Here is a 19,524-nt window from a genome sequence, read left to right on the forward strand (position 1 = left end):
TTGTTCCAGATATTATGTTAGTGTGTATAGTGCAATGCGGATTTAGGCTTTGTCATATTATATTTAGATTTAGAAATTTTAGTCTTATTTATAAAATTCACAGGTTATTTTAATCTAAAGGCATTTTTTTATCTTCATATTGCAGAGTAGGCAGAGAAAACATGGGAACATTGTGTTAAGATATTTCGTTTCCAGTAGAAATGGAAGTGTTTTCCACTTTCCAACAAATTCTGGAGCATTGCACGCTGAGTGGCTGAACTCAACGTCGCGAGGATATAAAAATACCTATTAATTATTTAATTTCTTCGAGTCGAAATGGAACCTACAACCTGCAATTACAGTCGCACGCTTGTGTCCCGCACCACGACTTGTATACGTACATATATTTTATTATTTTTCTAATTAGACAGAGAAGGTTCTGGTATGGCGGAGATCAACGCTATTTTTGATATCTTTATCAAAGCTTATATTATATAAATGATATTAGATGTAGAATAGTCTATAGATTATATGTAAATACAATATACAAAACATTATTATTATTGTTGTAACGGTAAAATAAAAAGCTACATAGGTATTATGATTTCACTAATTGTCGAGTGCAATTAGAGTAGGAATATCGAGGAATCTCTCTTCTCTCCCACATTTCCATAATCTAAATACACGCTTCCAACTTGCTGAGTGCAGTAATTTCATCTGTGTGTTGTCTGTCAGTAACTCTACATAGATTGATATAATAAAATTGTAATAAATATTATATTTCGAAAGTATAGTGTATCTTCAATAGGAAAATTTCTGTTCAATGAAGCCATTTCGGATCACTGAACCTGACTACTGATTTCTCTATAATATAATTATTATTAGTACCGAGATATTTGTTTCCATATGTTATATATGTACATACTATGTAGTCAGTAAACGTATATAACATTTTAAGGTAGGTACAATTTCATACATTTATAGATTTTTTAATTATAAAAAAATGTTTTAAAATTTTATTCATATGATATTCCGAAATTTAAACATCATTTATAGTAAATATTACCTATATATCATACAACACATATTAAAATAACACTATTGGCTTAAAAGTATAACGAAAGCCAAAAAAAGATAAACCGGACCAAGCAACGGGTATGAAACAATCGATACTCACCGAATTCATACTCCAAGGCAAATAGAATTGACAAATTACACTCTCCCACTCTCTTCTTTCTGTTTGACGCCAAATAATTGTTTAAAACAATAATTTTATAATCTAAGACATGAGAAAAAATAAATAAAAATACAATTTTATATTATATTGACATAATTTTGTTGAGACTTTTAATTTTTCTTCATACAGGGGTTGATTTTTGTTTTTTTTTTTATTTATTTTTTATTCAAAATGGCGTCCGTACAATAATTAGCGACCGTCTGGCGGCGGTGCGCCGCGGCGACTGAATATATCCCCTGGAAGGCAGAGTTACTATACTTATGTTTACATCTTAAATGGGGTTGGTATAGGCTAATGTATGCTTAGAGACTAATTTTACGTTTTAATAATATGTATATTACAGCATCATTGAGTTAGGTTAAACTAGACGTGATGTTTCGTACGACGTAGATTTTTTACATCTCTAGCTCCTATGAGCTAAATTATTATTTAAAAAATAACTGTAACAGTTTCTTTAAATATATACTTAAATAAAAAAATGTATACCTATATTGCAGGTTACAATTAATAGCTAAGTCATAATGTACATACATATCACAAAAAGAGACAAAAAAGTGTGCGTCGGCCGGGAATCGAACCCGGATCAACTGCTTGGAAGGCAACTATGCTGACCATTACACCACCGACGCCACATAATAATAACATAAATTTTATAACACAAGTATTCTATATTGGACATCAGTTGTTTAAATAAACATAATGACTTTATTATGTTCATTTGTATTATATCTTATGATTTTTTTCATCGTACGTCTACGCGTTCGTAGATATAAAATCTCTGTATGCAGACACTTATAGTAGGGAATGTAGTGACTCTCCACTTACCGTTTTCTATCAAATTAGGCTTTAAATATCGTTCTATCTAATTATCTCATTTGCCTCGTTCTAGTAATAAGACAAAACGCGGCGTTGAGTCCTATCATTCAACACGTAATGCCTCGAAAAATGTGCGGTGCGTTGTGAACGGAGTGTCTATCCTGCTGGTGCGGCAGCACCTTTCACAACGTAAAGCTAAAAAGACAAGAAATTTAAAGTACCAAGAGTCAAACAATCACTTTCAAAGTTTTAGACAATTTTAAATATTTTTTTTAAACCCAAGTAAAAGTTCTCCGTTAAAAATATTCCAAGGACTCTCTATAAATCCTTACTCTATACGCAATACAAAGAGTATAGACACTACAAGTAGCGACCGGATGTTATTATTACTTGGTGGTAACAAAGCTCAATAGTAGGATCGATTTTTATATAGGAAATGGAAATTAGAGTTTTTTACCTTATATTTTAATTATACTCGTATAATATGAAATTTAGTTATAGATTTAGGTTTGATTTCACTTAGGAGGTGATTGAGTGATGATGATGTTCATGATAGGTCATTATGTGTAGGCATATTTTAGCCCATTTAGTCTTATATAGAGTTATTATTGTTGCGTTTTGTACAAGCAGTCCGACGACATTTTTGGTGAACACCAGCTTTAGTAAGCCACTGGTGATTGTTTAGACGCTTAAAAAATTAGCGTTATCTTATTTCGAAAAATCAGTTAAACTTAATATCCTGTCTATCAAAGGCAAAAGAGGTTCTTTTCTTTTAAAAGCATTAGATAATTCTCGAAATTGTAAAACACAACAAAAAATGTGCGTCGGCCGGGAATCGAACCCGGATCAACTGCTTGGAAGGCAACTATGCTGACCATTACACCACCGACGCACTTGATACAGATACTTAAATATAATTTTAAGTTATGTACCATTTTTATTAAATAAATGCTATTATAGTAACAAAGCACGCTCGAACGAATGCAAACAAGTAATCAATGAAGCAATTAAGGCGTATTGTTGAGGCTTAATGTAAATTACAAGATTATTAGACTCCATTGAGAAATTAGGCCAGTCGTGGTGCGGGGGTTTGTGTGGATTTGATTCTCACTCGAAAAAAAATATTTTATTGTTTTTCCTCTTCGCGGAGTAGACTTTTCCCCCACTCAACACGCAATGTCTTCAGAATTTGGTGGAAAGAGAGGAGCGGAATGTTTGGATCCATTTGCCTACACCTCTACATGCGGGATACAGCTTGAAGCTGAAAAAAAATTGAGGATGATGTAAGGGAAAAAAACAGGGGGGAGTTTGCAGGCTTTTTTTAGGAGGCTACCTCCTTATTGTGAGAGTAGATAAAATCCCAAAAACATAGTAGGTATGTTTAATAGTAGTGCTATAACAAAAAGTGTGCGTCGTCCGGGAATCGAACCCGGATCAACTGCTTGGAAGGCAACTATGCTGACCATTACACCACCGACGCTACATTGAAAATTGTTAAATTTCTGGTTGAAAGCCTTAATTTTACAGTAACAAACATAATATTTTACAATTTCTATTTAAAAATTTCAAGACGCAGAATCCGCCACTCTCAAGATATCGAAATTGAATTGAAAAGGGAACTTAGATGCCCTGTCATGCAGATAATACGTACCTGGTAAGGTTTAAAAGTAAGCGGCACAGCGCTTTGATTATTTCCGTTGATTTCTAAGTAAGATGTTTAATACTCACTTACGGAACTCTATATCACAGTTATTCTTTAAGAGATCGTGAGAACAAATATGATATATGTATATTATAAAAAGATGTATGGCGTGGCAGTAACCATTGACGTTATATTTTTCTAATAAAGCGTTATGTAACTACAACAAAATTATTCTTAGTTTAACTATTCTACTTTCATGTAAGTGAGGATGTCGTTGCGTATGGGCACAAGGGTGCGATTGTAAATGCAACGGTTGTAGGTTCGATTCCCACTGGAGGAATTGAAATACTTAATATTTTCATTTCTTCGCTATGGGATGGCAGCAAAGCGTGGTGTCGAGTTCCGCCACTGAAATCGGTGGAAAGTGGGGAGAAAAAGTATCCTAATGGGAACGGAGTGTCTTACACACAGGGTCGCGTAGTCAGTAGCACGCTCGTGCCCCAGCATCACGACTGGTCTCTATTAAACTCTTATTATCTTAAACTTGTACTATTTATATTATTATATTTTGTCAATATTTTTTATACATATTTGTATCTCTTTTATCAAAAAATTATCATAGATCACTGCATCTGCGGTGACGTGGAAAATGGAAATACTAAATAGTATAGTTCTGTCCTTGTCTAACATATTATATAAATTATTGCTATCTCAGTCGTATAGAAGCAATCAATCGTGACGTACAGAAATCCTATGTATAGCGCTAAGTGATAGCGATTCAATTTAATTAATAGCTTATGGTTAAGTAAAACGTTTTCTTTTTAAGAAAAAGTGTAAATGTTAACGCGACGGTTGTGGGTTCGATCGTCACTTCTGCGATTGATTTTTATATTTATAGTTATAATTTATAAATGTCTGTTTTAAAACAAAACGTGATAAGCGGCGCTGTGTTCCGCCGCTTATCACGCAATGTATCGAAAATTAGGCGAAAGCTGAAAAAGCGTGAAGCTGCTGCCAATATATAAAAATTAAGATTTATTTTTTGTCAAACTAAAAATAAAACATAAGAAAAAAATGTATTTCAGGACTTTTAACGTATACTTTGCACTAATGGAGCCCCGAGGACATCACGTCTCTCACTAACTGCAAAAAAACAACAGTCAGCTTTATCTTTATAATTTATAATCTCTTAAAAATTGATTTACGGAATGTTTTATTACTAAGATGATGTATTACATTCCGTTCTTGAGTTAACACACTCAGTTTTTAGCAAAATTGCAAAAAAAAACAAGAGCAGAAAAGGACATGGGCAGAGCACCAATGTCCGTATAATGGTGTATTTTACCTAACAGTAAAAAATAAAAAACCCATATTTTCTCCCATATACAAAAAAAACATGTTTTCTCTGTTTACAAGCCTAAATAAATAAATAAAAAAACTCGATGACGTCATCAACAAGCTATAGGTAGGTACTATTATAAACTCGCTAACTCACATCGCTCTGTTGTATTGCAATTCATAATTAGTTCTTGAAACACATAAATTTCAAGAACTGATTTTAAATCAAACGCCAGACTTCGTTTGAAACCAACAGCTTAATTGATTTATTGCTGGTTTTAATGGATTCAATTGAATCACGTTACAATTAGCGCAATTTTACTAATTATTTTATCGCTTTAAGTGATTTTGGTTATTTGTATATAGACGTGCGTACTTATGTACGAGTATATAACTTATTGTATCAATATTATAATCTTTATATATCTTCTAACTCTTTATCTTTTCATCTTTGCTAATATTATTAATAGGAAGATTTTTTATTATTAAAAACGCTGATCTCAGATTGTATATGTACGAATTGAATAACTGTTTTACCTACTTTTTTTTTATTTATTAAAATTTTTGAATAAATTGACTATTCAGCGATAGTCCATTGATCGGGAAGGAGAAATTACTTCATTACCCACTGTGTCTGTTAACGGAGTTAAGTATGTCATGTGTCATACACATCTCTTAGTAATTTCTATTTTACTACGGTAGCAAACCGCTCGAGTAAAAGCTTATTATATAATATATATATATATATATATATATATATATAGTAAAAAGGTAAATGCTACTATAGAATTGTTAATAACGCTATACTCTTATAGTGGGTTAGGTATCATAAGAAGCTTTGTTTATCTGGTAGAATATTTTTATATCTGTAGTACTTCTCTCTCTCTTACTCTACTTTCTTTTACATCTCTAGCAACTAGCCCAAAATACATACGTTTTTAAAATAAAACAAATATTAGTATCAGAGATTTTTCCGATAAGAAGTTATGCCTTTAAAAAATAAATAGCAATAACTTAAATAATAAGTCATGCCATTTAAAACGAATAGGCGCATAGAACATAATGTTGAATTAAATAATGATATATCAGCTTATTTCTATAGCGCATTAAATATGTGTTATATTTAACGTATTAACCTCTTGAAAACTTAATATTAAAATATATTTTTGTGAAAAGAACTGTGTAAAGATTCAAAAGTTATTTATTTTAGAGTCATTGTATATGTTCATCAACCGCGACGTTTGTGACAGGTCGGTTGATTCATAAAGGCATAGTATTCATACTTCCGGTAGAATTTGATGGTTAAAAATGTATCTGTTGACTGAGTGTTGACTACAAGTTTTTTTAACGCAGTAGGATGTGAAAATGAATCTCTATTAGGTGCCTTTCAAGTGCTTTTGCATATTAGACATGCAATTCTTTTCTTCATTATAATATTTTTTTATCTTCACACTATATCCCCATATAGCGGGGTATTCACAGGGAACCTGGGAAAATAGCTTTAAGACACACCAACACCATTCCTATTAAGACAATTTCATTCCTCATTTTCGCTGATCTCTATTACCAGAGCAGAGCGACAAAATGAAAATATTAAATATTTCCTTCACTGCAAATCGAACCCACAACCATCACGTACAATCGCACGCTTGTGCACCTGCGCCAAGACGGCCTAATATTCTTTATTCTTTTTAATATATGTACATTATATATACCGGGAAACAAAATAAAAAAAAAAGTTAAACTACTTTTTTATTGAAACATCTAAAAACACCACAGCTTAAGTACAAGTCATAATAACTTAACAGGACTTCTCATTGCCCGTTAACGTATGGCAAAACTTTATAAAACAATAGGTACATAAATAATTATATTATTTACACTTACAACTAATTATTATATACAACATTGATATAACATTTATATATAAAATATTTTATGCGTCGCACAAGGCACCGTTTTAGCACCGTTTTTATTTATCAAATAGAATTTTCAGAAACTTTAATTTTTTTAACAATACAAATTCATTTTTCGTAGACACGTCGAAATAGCATATAAAAATATTTTTAAATAGATCTTATAAGCATGAACACTGGTGTGTTTATTTAAGAAAAAATATTTTAGTATAAAAAACTCTACATTATATTATTATACTTAACAAATAATTATTTAAATATATTTCATTGAAACAAATACTGCCAACAAAAATTACCTAAATTTTTTATTTTAATATTTTCATTTAACAATTAATATAAGCGTTAGAAAGAGATATAGACATTTAAATACAATAATAATAATAATCTATATAATTATTTTATACATATTTACAACGTATTATATAGTTATATAATATACTTTTGTGACTTCAATGGCTCTACTACAATTATAAATAATTTGATTTGTACAGTACGTATATGTAAATCTCATCTTATATTTGGCTTATAAAATTGCAATTATTTGAAATTTATATATTTTTTCTATAAAGTATTCCATCTATTACATATATATTTTTAGATTTTCTTTTTATTTCTATATTAAATTCTAAAAATGTGATGTACCAGGAACTACTCACACCTACACACATAAATGTAAAGGCACTGTCGGCGAACACTAGAATATAAACAATAATACTGGATTTAGGCTGTTCTGAACATGACGTCCCGAACAAAGTACGTATTTGTGTCATCATTCGACACTCACCTATTATCTAGAAGGAAATTCAGTCTATTTGTAAATTCGGCACTTACATTTAATACTATCGATTAATACATAACGATTCAACATACTTGGGGTCCATCTCATCAATCTCACGTCCTTTTGTCTCAGGAACGAATAGAACAACAAATAGAAGGCACAGAAGTGATATACACGCGTACAGCCAAAAGAGACCGTATAAACCTATATGATCTTGAAAATCAGCAGCTGTTTTCACATTAACGAAACCACAGAGATGACTGAAGCTGGTGGCTAAAGCGCTACCTGTACTTCGATACTCTAAAGGAAACAATTCACCTATTAATAAAGAAGATATAGGACTGATGCCGAGAGAAAACGCTATTGTGAAAGTTAGAACACACAGCAAGGGTATCCAATCATATGCTCCAACTTGATTCATATGGTTCGAAGGCATCATATAGGACATGTCTGTTGAGTTTCTGAAAATATTATCGTAATAAGCATACGAGCCGAACCCGGCTAAAGCAATAGACATCATAACACCGCTAGTCAAGAGCAACGGTAATCTACCGACGTTGTCTATTAGCATTCCGGACAGGCACGAGGCTAACAGCTGCACAACACTAGTGGCTATCGCACCGCCGTGTGGATTCATCATTCGAAGAGTCTTCTTAAACATTGGCACGGCGTAGAAATTGAAAACATGGGCGCCGGTGAACTTTTGGAAGAACATCAATCCGCAAGTAATCAAGACTGGTCTTGTCAATCGTTTAGATAATAATACTTTAAATTTTCCAGCTTGCCCGCTATGATACTGCTTGCTCGCTAAAATGTTCGTTCTGATCGTTGCTAATTCCTGTCGGATATCAGCGTCTGGGCCTCTGAGCCATTGTAGAGATTCTGCCGCTTCATCCTCTTTTCCTCGGAGAAGTAGTGAAGACGGCGTTTCTGGGATGAATAGAAGAGCCAAGAAGAGGAGAACCGGTGCAGCAGCAACTACCAAAGCCAATTGGTCCCAATTCAAATATGCTCCAAGTGAAAATGATATGAGAATACCAATTTGGCTCAAAATCTTAAGAACTGAACTTAGGCATCCTCGTATTTCTGGCACTGCTATTTCAGTGACATAAACCTGCAACAAAGAAAGAAATCGTTTTACAATTTATACATTTTGTTAGATTTTTAGTTATTGCTATATTAGAGAATTTAATTAAAAATTTTAGGCGATACTTGAAAAATCCTAAAAAATCTACATACGTCTCATAAGAAGAATCGAACTGGCAACCTACAAGCGCCTTATAATATAACCTGCTTATACTCTTCGTCCACCCATCACATTCAATCTCCCGAACAAAAGAGCCGAGAGCGAGTGTGCCATAACAATTGTAATAACCATAAAAAATTCTATGTATTGTCTCAATGACCAACATTGCATTGTTCAAATGCATAATACAATATTATGATAATATAGCAGCTAACATAAATATTGAATGTAATTGTGACGCGAGATGAGGCCGTTTAAACTAAGTTTATTACTTTACTAATAAAAATAAGATATTTATTAATATAAATATGTAATTTAGTTCACGTGCTATGGTTGTCAGTTCGAGGTTCCCCCACTCAGGTAGACAAAGCATGGTGTTAGGTTCCGGTACGATGTATCAAAAAAAACCTTTTTTTAAATTATTTTCATTTCTCCTTACTGGCAAAATATATGAAAGATGTATCGAGGCGTTGAGTTCCGTACCTGAATGTGTAATGTTTATAATTCGGACAAAAGTGAAGAAGTAGAGAAAACAGTATTATAACACAAGGTTCTCTCTTTTGTACCATGCATTCTGACAGATAAAACTAATATTACACTTTTTTTAGCTCCAGACTATCTATTTAGTGAAAGAGAACCTGGTGACTAGTAGTGTTAGTGTTCCGGTTAAGACACTTTCGTTCCCCAATTTCCACCGGATTGCATTGCCTGTAGGGTGACGGAACTTAACGCCGCTTATGACTCATTGCTTTAGTTATTAATAAGTGAAGTGTATGTATGTTTTAGTAATAAAAGTCCAGTATACTAAGATTGATAGTGTCAAAGATACTAAAATAATTTATTTCTCATCGCATTCATTATGTTTTTACAACGCATTTGTTATCGCTTAGATTGAAGCCAACTAACTGAACAGTTGGGACGTCTCGAGTTGTATATTATAATTATAATTTTACACTGTGGAATGTCAGTATTTAAATTTTATTTTCTTTTTTTATCTGCGGCTTTTCCAGAGTGTTCACATCTAAATACTAAGAGTACGTATTGTTACTCTGCTTCCATTGGCTGTAGCGTGACGTAATAAAGCTTACATATCCTTTCTTAATAAAAAAATCAAAGCAGCTTCAGGCTGTATTCCACACGCAACAGGGTAGGCAGGGGATACCTAGTATTAAGAACACTCCGCTCCCCACTTTCCGCCGAATTTGTGGAGGCATTGCGTGTTGAGTGGTAGAACTCAACGCCGGCCTTACTTCATAGTACCCAAATAAAAAATATGAAAATTAGAACCAGTAGTTTCTGAGAACTATTCTGCTGTATATAATGTTTATATAAAAAAAATAAAAAATATTGAAATTTATCATAATTGCAAAATACACTAAAGGCGGATTTTAATTAGAAGCTTAGCTTAGTATGTAAACTAGATATGCAAAATTTTTGAGAAAATTCCTTTGAAGTAAAGTAAGTTCCTTTAAAACGAGGCCCATTTTCATTTTGTACGTCTGTCTTCATTCAATATCTCATAAACTAAAGCACTAAACAAACATTGTAAGTGCAATACAATGGCATAGTGTCTTCAAAGTAGAATATGCATGAGTGAAAGTGTAGTGACATTACTTGTCAAAACAAGTGTTTCAAAGTTAGCTGTTCATTTGTGAATAGGATATACGATTCGAGTGTAGCACCGTGGTGGTATTTGAATGGAATACAGTGGTTATGGGTTCGAACTTAATCTACGCCGAGCTTTATCTACTAGAGCACGACATGCTCGTGCATTAAAAACTTCGTTATTTTTTGTTTTCAATTTTAAACAATTTTTATAAACTTCACATTGTTTAAAACATTCCGTATCTCACTTTCAATATATTTTTAAAGAAAATAAAAATAACAATTTATCGTCCGGAATGGGTATCGAACCCGTGACCACGTCGCATTTACGGTCAGACGCTGCGCCGCTGCGCTACGATGTCCTCTAAAAAATGTCTATTTATTTAATAAGATTGGCCTCCTTTGAAAACTCAATTTGTAGAACAATAAATCAGGCAATAAGCTTTTACACGATAATTTATTTTTTCAAAGAAAAGCAAATCTTACATTTGATTTAGAATATTTAATAAACGATTTGGAAATTACACAGGCTTACTTTTATCTTAAATATAAAAGATAAATAAAATTATTTTTAGATCAGTCGCTGCGCAGAGGCACAAGATGAAAACGCGAAGTGTAGGGAGTTCGATTCCACAAGTAAATATTTAGTATTTCCATAACCTCGCTTTGGTAACGATACGCAGCGCGGCGTAGAGTTCCGCCATTCAACACGCGATACCTTTAGAATTTGGCGGAAAGTGGGGAACGGAGTGTTCACTGATACTGGGAAAAACGTGTGAAGCTGCTATTCTAAAAGCAACGTATAGGCTTATGACATTATTCTCATTCATTCTTAGAGTATATCTAGTGCTAGAATCTACGGTTTCCGTTGACTTCTCTGAACATTCTATGCAAAAAGGGATGTGAAACTTATATTTCCCATATAGTGATCCGCAATCAATCATTGTATAAAACCTATGTCAGTCACCATACAGTAACAGTTACGGTATATAATTATAGTGATGTACTATAAATAGTGGTGTAATTGAATAAATTATAATAGTCTAAGATTTAAGTAACGATATTTTATTTAAAATGTGTTATAAAAACCTTATCATATTACGCACTTCCCTAGTGAATATATAAAAGCGACAGTTTTGCCGTTCCTAATATCTAGGCTGTTATTTATTTACATATTTTTATTATTGTTGAGACCGTCATGGCTCAACGGCGCAGCCGACCGTAAATGTGACAGTTGTGGGTTCGATTCCCTCACGGAGGTTTATTTTTTTCATATCTTCTATTATAAGAAAGAATCACACACTCTTAGTCGTACTTTCTGTACGACTAAGAGTGCCGCGAATCAACACGCAACATCTCGAAAATTAGGCGGTGCGTGAGGAACAGAACATCAAAACAGACAGAGGGAGTCTAACCTGCTAAATGCGGGATACAGCGTGAACTACTCAAGCTTGCTTCTAAAAGTTACAGTAAAAAAATAAGCCCACTATACGAGTATTGCAAACAAAGTCGCAAGCTAAAACTAACTTCGCGGTGACAATTAAGCTTAAACTGTATCGCGAAACTTTTTGTCCCGTTTCACACTCTAATGTGGGACAGACAGATAAACCATTCAACAATATTTCTGTTTTCCTTTTAAGGGTAACAATGAATAGGAAGCTGAGATATTACACAGTGTTCAGTGAAGCTTAAATTAAGTTAGAAAAGTTTTTTTTTTGTTCACGCTGTATCCCGCATGTAGCCTCGCTACGTTCAATTTTCGTAATATAGCCTACTGATTGGCGAAACTCAACGCCGCTCTTTGTCTTGTTACCAAAATGAAAACATGAAAATAATTCATTTCCTCGAGCCGTAATCGATCCCACACCTTCGCATTTAAAATCATATTCCATGCCATTGTACCCCCAGGCATTAATGTTAATAATAAAAAACCACTCTACTTATTAATACAGTAGTGTTTTAATGAAATTAATAAAGCGAAAACACCTGCGCCCTGAATATGTCAATCTAAGAACAATACACACTTAAATATCCAAACATATGTTTAGTATTATATAATAAAGGGTAAGATAATTTAGTTGTTCATTGATTGCGTGTTACATTTTTTTTAGCTTCACGCTTTATCCCGCATATGGCAGTGCAGAGGGAGCCTAGTTTTAAGACACTCCGTTCGAGAGCGAGCGTTAGCGTTTTCGAGACATAGCTCGTTGATTGGTTGAACTCAACTTAATATGTATTTGTATGCAATTATTTCTCAATGAACTGTAAATAACAGAGTGCCAAAAACACAACTGCATAAAAAAAACCCTCTTTTCTTTACTAATATAAAAAATAAACACTAACATATGTCCATCGTGGCGTAGCGTAGCTGACTACAAGCGAGTAATGAATTATTCTCGTTTTCTCACTCTGGTAAAAAGACAAAATGGAGCTTTGAAGTAGACAAAGGGAACCTAAACATTTCTGCCTAGCCTGCTCCTTGCGGGAAGCAGGCGGGAAGCTAAAATAAAATACTGTAATATATCCATAATATTACCTGAGTAATCATGGTAATACAGCACACGAGCATGCCTCCACAGAACGAAGTGATCGACATCATATTGACGCTGTTAGACAGCGCCGTCGCCAGCCACGCCACTGTGTAGGGCAGGGCGGTGATCAGCAGCACCCTCCGCCGCCCAAACCTCATCGCCATACCGCCTAGGATACCGCCTATTAAGGCACCTGGAACAAAGATGTTTTTATTAATAATTATGAAAGAGCAAACAAACATACTGTATACTAATATTATAAAAATTAGTTTGGGTGAGCGCGCTAATCTCAGGAACTACTGGTACGAAGTGTAATATTCTTTATGTGTTTAATAGTATATTTATCGTTATCGAGGAGTGCTATAGGCTATATTGCGAGTACATCGCAATTATCGTTTCCTTGTAACCTACATAATTGCAATCCTACACAAGTCTGAGCTATTTACAATAGACCACGCTGACGAAGCCGTATGTAACAGCTGTTATGCTTACATTTCATGATATATTTTTTTCGCATAGCAGTGTAGTCACTGCAGGAAATACAAGTGGCGTATCTGAACTCCGCGGTTTATATAAATATAGTTGAAAAGGTTATTTAATTGATTTTAGGATTTCGTCACTGCAAAAGAAAAAAAACGAAAGTCTTAAAGAAAATTTTTCGAAATCCTTTTTTATATCTAAAAATGACGAAAGCAAACTAAATTACGTGAGACGATTGAAAAAATGCGTCCAAAAAGTTGAGAATGTAGCGTCGGTGGTTTACAGAAATAGCGAGTCTGGTCGAATTATTTTTATCCTTCTGCCAGATTCAGAACGCGTATGCGTATTTCGTACATCACCTTGCCCTCGGAACAGTGAGGAAAAGTAAATACTTTATGGAGACATATTTCAAATTGTCTTACATTTGCGGCATTAAGTTCCACCACTCTCCGTATCTTGCTTAGGAGAAACATTGAACTCACTACGATCGCAATTCATTATGTGTACAGCATATAAAAAGGTAGGCAAAAGGAATATAAAGTTTTCCCAATTTTCCAGACCACCAATTGCATGGCGAAACTCAATGTCACACTTTCTCTTGTTATCAAAGCGAGCCCACAACCATCCCCATTTACACTCAGGTTCTTTCCAAGAACATCGTGATAGTTCTGTTTTTTCTTCTTCTATGGCGAATGTAAATATAAAGGCGCCATCTTTACGATACGCGTTAAAATAAAGTAAACCGTCTGCCTGTACCTTTTTGTTTTCAAATATTGGGCGAGTGATTGTTTGTAGATCGATTTTATTGTTTCTTTTTAACTGTAAGGACTTCCTACTCGTATATGAAAGAAGGTAGATACGGGAAGATAAGGTAGGTAGGTACCTATATTGGGTAGCTCAACGCCTCTTTCACTACAAATGTAAAATATATATAGAAATTTTATTAATAAGTTTTGAAAAAAATTATAAAAATTATAAATCTATTATTAACAAAACTATAAAACCCAATTGCATAAACTAAATTTATGTGTCAAGTAACACTAGCACCATTAAGACAAATCCAATGACGAGTTGTCAAAATTGGCGAGGAAATCAAAATATGAAATATATCATTCCCCGAGTGAGGATCGAACCCACAACCGTCGCACGCTTTTACCCCTGCGCGACGACGGCCAATAAATGTTGTAATAAATAAAGAAAATTTTGTATAACATTTATTTAAAAACAACAGTATTAAAAATATTTATTTTAGATATAGAATAATATTTATGTAAGCTTATTTTTACAAAGTAACATTCGTATCTAAAGACCGCCTCCAAACAAAGGGCTTTTTATAAATAAAATTTTCAATATTATTCCCTCATAAAAACATATTTTGCTTGGAAGAGGTGAAAATTAAAAATACTAATACAAAGCATTATAAATATTTTTAATATCGAAAAGAAAATGCTTTTTAAAAATGTTAAATAGAAGTGAAGTCGATTGTTAAGGCCAATCTTGATTCAGAGGCCACTGTAAGGGCGACAGGTTGTGTGTTCGATTCCCACCTGAAGAAAAAAAATCAATTTAATGTTTTCATTTCCTCGCTCTGATAACGAGACAGGTAGAACCCGCTACCTAGTACCTACCTCGCTGTATGCGGGATACAGCGTGAAGCTTATATAATACCTACACTATATCTGACTAGCTTTAATTTTTATTTTTTTTTATGTTTATGAAGCTAACTGATACAAAATCAAATAACCGCTCAAAACATTTCATTTTCAAGTACTTCAATGTTAAGAATAAAGCAAGATGATTCATTAAAATCAAGTGCAGTATCGGAATGCGATCGATCAGGGTAACAGATACGATTCCCGATTTAGACAAACATAAATCTTACTGCACCCTTTGTTTTGACACCGCCTTGAAATAAGAATAAATATAAGAACGCATTTATAAGCGCCATTTCAGTGGAAATATTTAAATTATTTACTGTAGCGCAGCGGTACAGCATGTAAACGCGATGGTTATAGGTTCGGTTCCCCCTCGTTGGGAAAAAACAAAATATTTCCTTTCCTCTTAGTTGCCGGCAGTTGATGGTGAGAGAGAGATGACAAGCAATGTCCCGGAAATTAAGCAGAATATAAGGAATGAAGTGTCTTAACACTTCTTGTGCCTAGCCCAATATTTGGAAAAATGTATAATTGGTTTTTTTTATCTAAGGTTAGAGTGTAAATCTTTGTTTCTGTATTGTTTTCTATTTATTTACGGTACGCTTCATGGATATTCCGATCGATTAGGAACGTTGAGTAGCTATTGGAAATCTAATTTTAATTATTTTTAGTGTCAAGACTAAGAAACTCTATTTTCTCTACTTTCCACCCTAGGGATATTACATGGTGAGTGACGCAACTGAATTTATCCTGTAGAACTATTTAATATTCATGTATATATGGCCTTTTTATTTTGTTTTATTATCTTGTTTGGTCCAGAATTCACACCTTCATACATACTTAAAAGAATAATCACAAAAAATTGCAAATTAAGACGTGGTGTCTTCTTATGTATCATAAAATAAATTGTTTTTCGTTTCTTCAAATTACAGATGTTGTTGCCCTGAAGGCCTTAGTTAGACGTTAAGGTTCATTTATCTTTAAAGTCATTGAACTGCCTATATTCGGCTCGCTAAGAAAAAAAATTAAGTAATCTTTTAGTACTCAGCTGGATATATAAATTGTAAGTCATAGCCTTATACGACGGTTACTACAGATTCGATTCGCGTCACCTTAATTATTTTCTACTACACATCTTAAAAAATAACAGAAAGTGGAGAACACAGTGCCTTAACACTAATACCATCTGCCTACCCTGCTAACTATATTATATTGTTTAAAGCTGCATTTAAAAAAAATATCTTTAGGGTTCAAAACTGAAGTAAAATCAATAACGCTGGTAGCTCTGTTATTTGAGATTGTAAATTATTGAGAGCGTGAATTGTAATCATATAAATATGGTATAATTTTCGTGCTTCATACGTAACTGCTAATTTTTACCTGTTCATTTTTTTTAAACTAACTATAGACATTTGTGCCGTATTACGTTTTGTCGATTTTGTTTTATTTTAACGTCTAAATGATGACGTAACGAGTTTTTCTAATTAATATTTTTAAGATGGAGAGACAAATTCCTGTTTCTAAAGCCTAAACGTCCTCTTTTAGGCTTTAAAAATAGGCATAAAAATACTAAATTCTTTTAATACTAAAACACTTCTATACTAAACACGTGGGATGCAACGTGACACTTAATAAGTGTAATATAATTATCGTATCCATATAGTGTTGTCACTTAGAGTATAGGAAAACATAAGGTGACATGTGCAACAAGTTTGTTTGTATTGGAGAAAACTTTTAACAGCTATTATAGAGTCCGTTATAGCGCAGTGGGAGAGTTTGACTGTAAGTCTATTGTCGGTTCGATATCCACTTAGGAGAATGATTATTATTTAATTATTTTTATTTCTCCGCTCTGATAGACAAAACACTGTATTTCCTTGCCTATCAGAGGGAACCTAGTGTATCGGTGTGTCGGTGTGTCTTAACACACTGTTCCCCATTTTCCGCCCAATTAAAATATAGAATAGCGGAATTTAACGCCGCGCTTTAAAGTAAACACTCACGATATTTTTAATATAATATCAATAAAAATCAAAGCCTAATAAGCATATGACCTGAGTATAAGCACTAGATGCCTAACATGATCGCGAACAATACGTTTTAGAGGCAATTTCACGTTAAATGTGGGAATACGATGTAAATGCGAAGTTATCGTAAAATTTCAGATTTATTACCAAGCTTCCAAGAACTGCATAAATCTTATATAGGGCTGCTACTTTCTAATAAAAATATATCTAAATTTTAACATCATTTCATATAATTATTCGTTTCTCTATTAAAACTTCGCAGCGTAGATCGCTGAAATTTGGTATACATAGGCAGTGGCAGTGGGAAGTGTAGGGAAGCACTAAGACAGGATTTCTTGATATTCATACAGGAATCACTCACGCAAACGAAGTTTTAGTTGGCTTCTATTTTCGTATCAAATATATTTTAAGCAATTGAAAGAAAAGTGCCATCGAAGTAGCAACCCTATTCTGCTAATCTCACTTTATTTACTACCTCTATTACTTTGCAATACAAGCTACGTCTGCATCGCATTCACGCAGTAAACATCTTATTAGAAGAACGTAAAGTGCATTTTTGGTAAAAATATAGACAACATACTCGTACTCCGTATATGGCGTAAGGCCATAAGATAGCTTTTAACGTGTAAGACTGAAAATTCACGATTTTACTATCAATATTCTAATAATAAAAATATTTTAAAAAAAATCTTGAAACATTTTCAAACTCTAAAATTAAATATTAAGACACTCCTTTCTTTACTACGCACGTACGCTACGTATTCTGTAGGCATTGTGTGTTGAGTGACGGGACTCAACGTCGCGCTTTGCCTCGAGTGGGGATCGAACTCTACTACTTGTGCTCCTGCGTCACGACTGGCTATACTAATACCTAAAATATTAATAGGTACATTAAAAATTTTTTATAAAAATCCCATCCAGGCCAGAATAATTATAAATATAATATTTTTAAGCGTAAAACATATTTTGAAGAGTTGTGAAAAGCATTTACCCGAGAGAGAATAAAATAAAAAACTTAAATTCAGCTCTGGTTTATTTGCATTAAATATTATTATAAGTATATCTGTATTATGTAGTGTTTGCATTCTATTCATAAAAAAATGCTTGTTGATTGCTGCCTGGCGGAACTTACTTTTTCGACTGAATCGAAACAAACAATTTTTTTAATTAAAGCTGAAACTAAGCTAAAACAAGTGTTTTCTCTTCAAATCTGATCACTATGATCAAACCCATCTTGTTAGCGTCGAAAACTTTGAAACTAATAGCCATTTCTATGGTATTTTATTCGTATGATTTCGTACACTGAGTTTTCGTTCGCTTGAACTACACAATTATTTATTTACTAATCTACTTTCGTGTTCTTACAACAGTATATTTTTAAAGACAACATCTATACATTGAAAATTAAAGTTTCATTTAATTTAATAAAATTGCTATTTTGTAGCTCTATTATGTAGAACAAAATGTTTTAAATGATTATTTTTTTAAATCTAAAAGCATTCAAATCATGTAAAGGCAGTGATAAGTTACAATCTTATTATATTTGTGGACAAATTTTCGAATTACATAAGTTTCATAATAAGAATGCGATACATTATATTATAACAGATAGCGTGTTTAAGCAGCATTTGTATGGGAACTGTGCGGTAGTAACAACTTCATTTTGTAATAACATTTGATATTTTAGCTTCTATCCAAACTATAAATTACGTTAAAACCGGTCTGAAGGATATTTTATTGGTGCTAGCGTAAGATATCTATTGATAGAATAAATATCTTCAATATTATATCAATAAGTAGGAAATTATTAAATATTTTGTTAGCTGAATTGTGTTCGTCTGTGACTGCGGTCGTTGTAGGTTTGATTCTCATTTAGAGTAATGTATTGTTTTTATTTCCTAGTTCTGGTGACTTAAAAATTGGGCGCGGCGTGGGGAACTGAGTGTCTTGACTCTAAATTACCTACCTCTGCTTACCCTGGAATATGCGAGATATAACTCGAATGTAAAAAAAATAAAAAACCTTAATTGTCGTCTACGGTATAGTAGCAAGAAATAATAATAAAGCACATATTACATATTATAATCAATATTTGAGTAGTTTCTAGTAAATATAACAAGTACAGTTAAAAGCTTTGAGTACCTGCATATATTGTACGAAGTTTGTTTAGTTATTAACGTATTTACTTTGAATATATAATTTTATTTAACAATTATGTTTTGTATGATTCACTACGACATGGAAGTAAGTTATAATCTATGGAATTATTTATTT

General features: G+C 33.1%; 2 protein-coding genes and 3 non-coding genes across 7 annotated transcripts in view; all 5 read right to left on the bottom strand.

The window, feature by feature from the left end:
* Positions 1–1,427, bottom strand: part of LOC146535063 (facilitated trehalose transporter Tret1-like) — a 35,965-nt gene extending 34,538 nt beyond the window's left edge. Inside the window, exon 1 of the mRNA XM_085191466.1 lies at positions 1,157–1,427. The gene's annotated coding sequence lies outside the window, so the exon portion shown is untranslated. The remainder of the gene's footprint in view (positions 1–1,156) is intronic.
* Positions 1,428–1,773: 346 nt separating this feature from the next.
* On the bottom strand, positions 1,774–1,845 carry TRNAG-UCC (transfer RNA glycine (anticodon UCC)). The gene has a single exon. It is a non-coding gene; the product is annotated as a tRNA-Gly (tRNA).
* A 1,007-nt stretch (positions 1,846–2,852) lies between these two features.
* TRNAG-UCC (transfer RNA glycine (anticodon UCC)) lies at positions 2,853–2,924 on the bottom strand. Its single transcript has one exon. It is a non-coding gene; the product is annotated as a tRNA-Gly (tRNA).
* Positions 2,925–3,440: 516 nt separating this feature from the next.
* TRNAG-UCC (transfer RNA glycine (anticodon UCC)) lies at positions 3,441–3,512 on the bottom strand. Its single transcript has one exon. It is a non-coding gene; the product is annotated as a tRNA-Gly (tRNA).
* A 3,239-nt stretch (positions 3,513–6,751) lies between these two features.
* The window catches only part of LOC146535068 (facilitated trehalose transporter Tret1-like), a 55,970-nt gene continuing 43,197 nt past the window's right edge, over positions 6,752–19,524 (bottom strand). For all 3 annotated transcript variants that reach the window (XM_085191246.1, XM_085191244.1, XM_085191247.1), the window contains 2 exons: positions 13,094–13,281; positions 6,752–8,820 (listed from right to left, as the gene is read on the bottom strand). In XM_085191246.1, the coding sequence (XP_085047372.1) occupies positions 7,768–8,820; positions 13,094–13,281 (1,241 nt within the window). In that variant the 3' untranslated portion in view covers positions 6,752–7,767. The remainder of the gene's footprint in view (positions 8,821–13,093; positions 13,282–19,524) is intronic.

This window comes from Heliconius melpomene, chromosome 10 (genome assembly GCF_056956725.1).
Source record: "Heliconius melpomene rosina isolate 202511_hmr_F chromosome 10, ASM5695672v1, whole genome shotgun sequence".
Lineage (NCBI taxonomy): Eukaryota > Metazoa > Arthropoda > Insecta > Lepidoptera > Nymphalidae > Heliconius > Heliconius melpomene.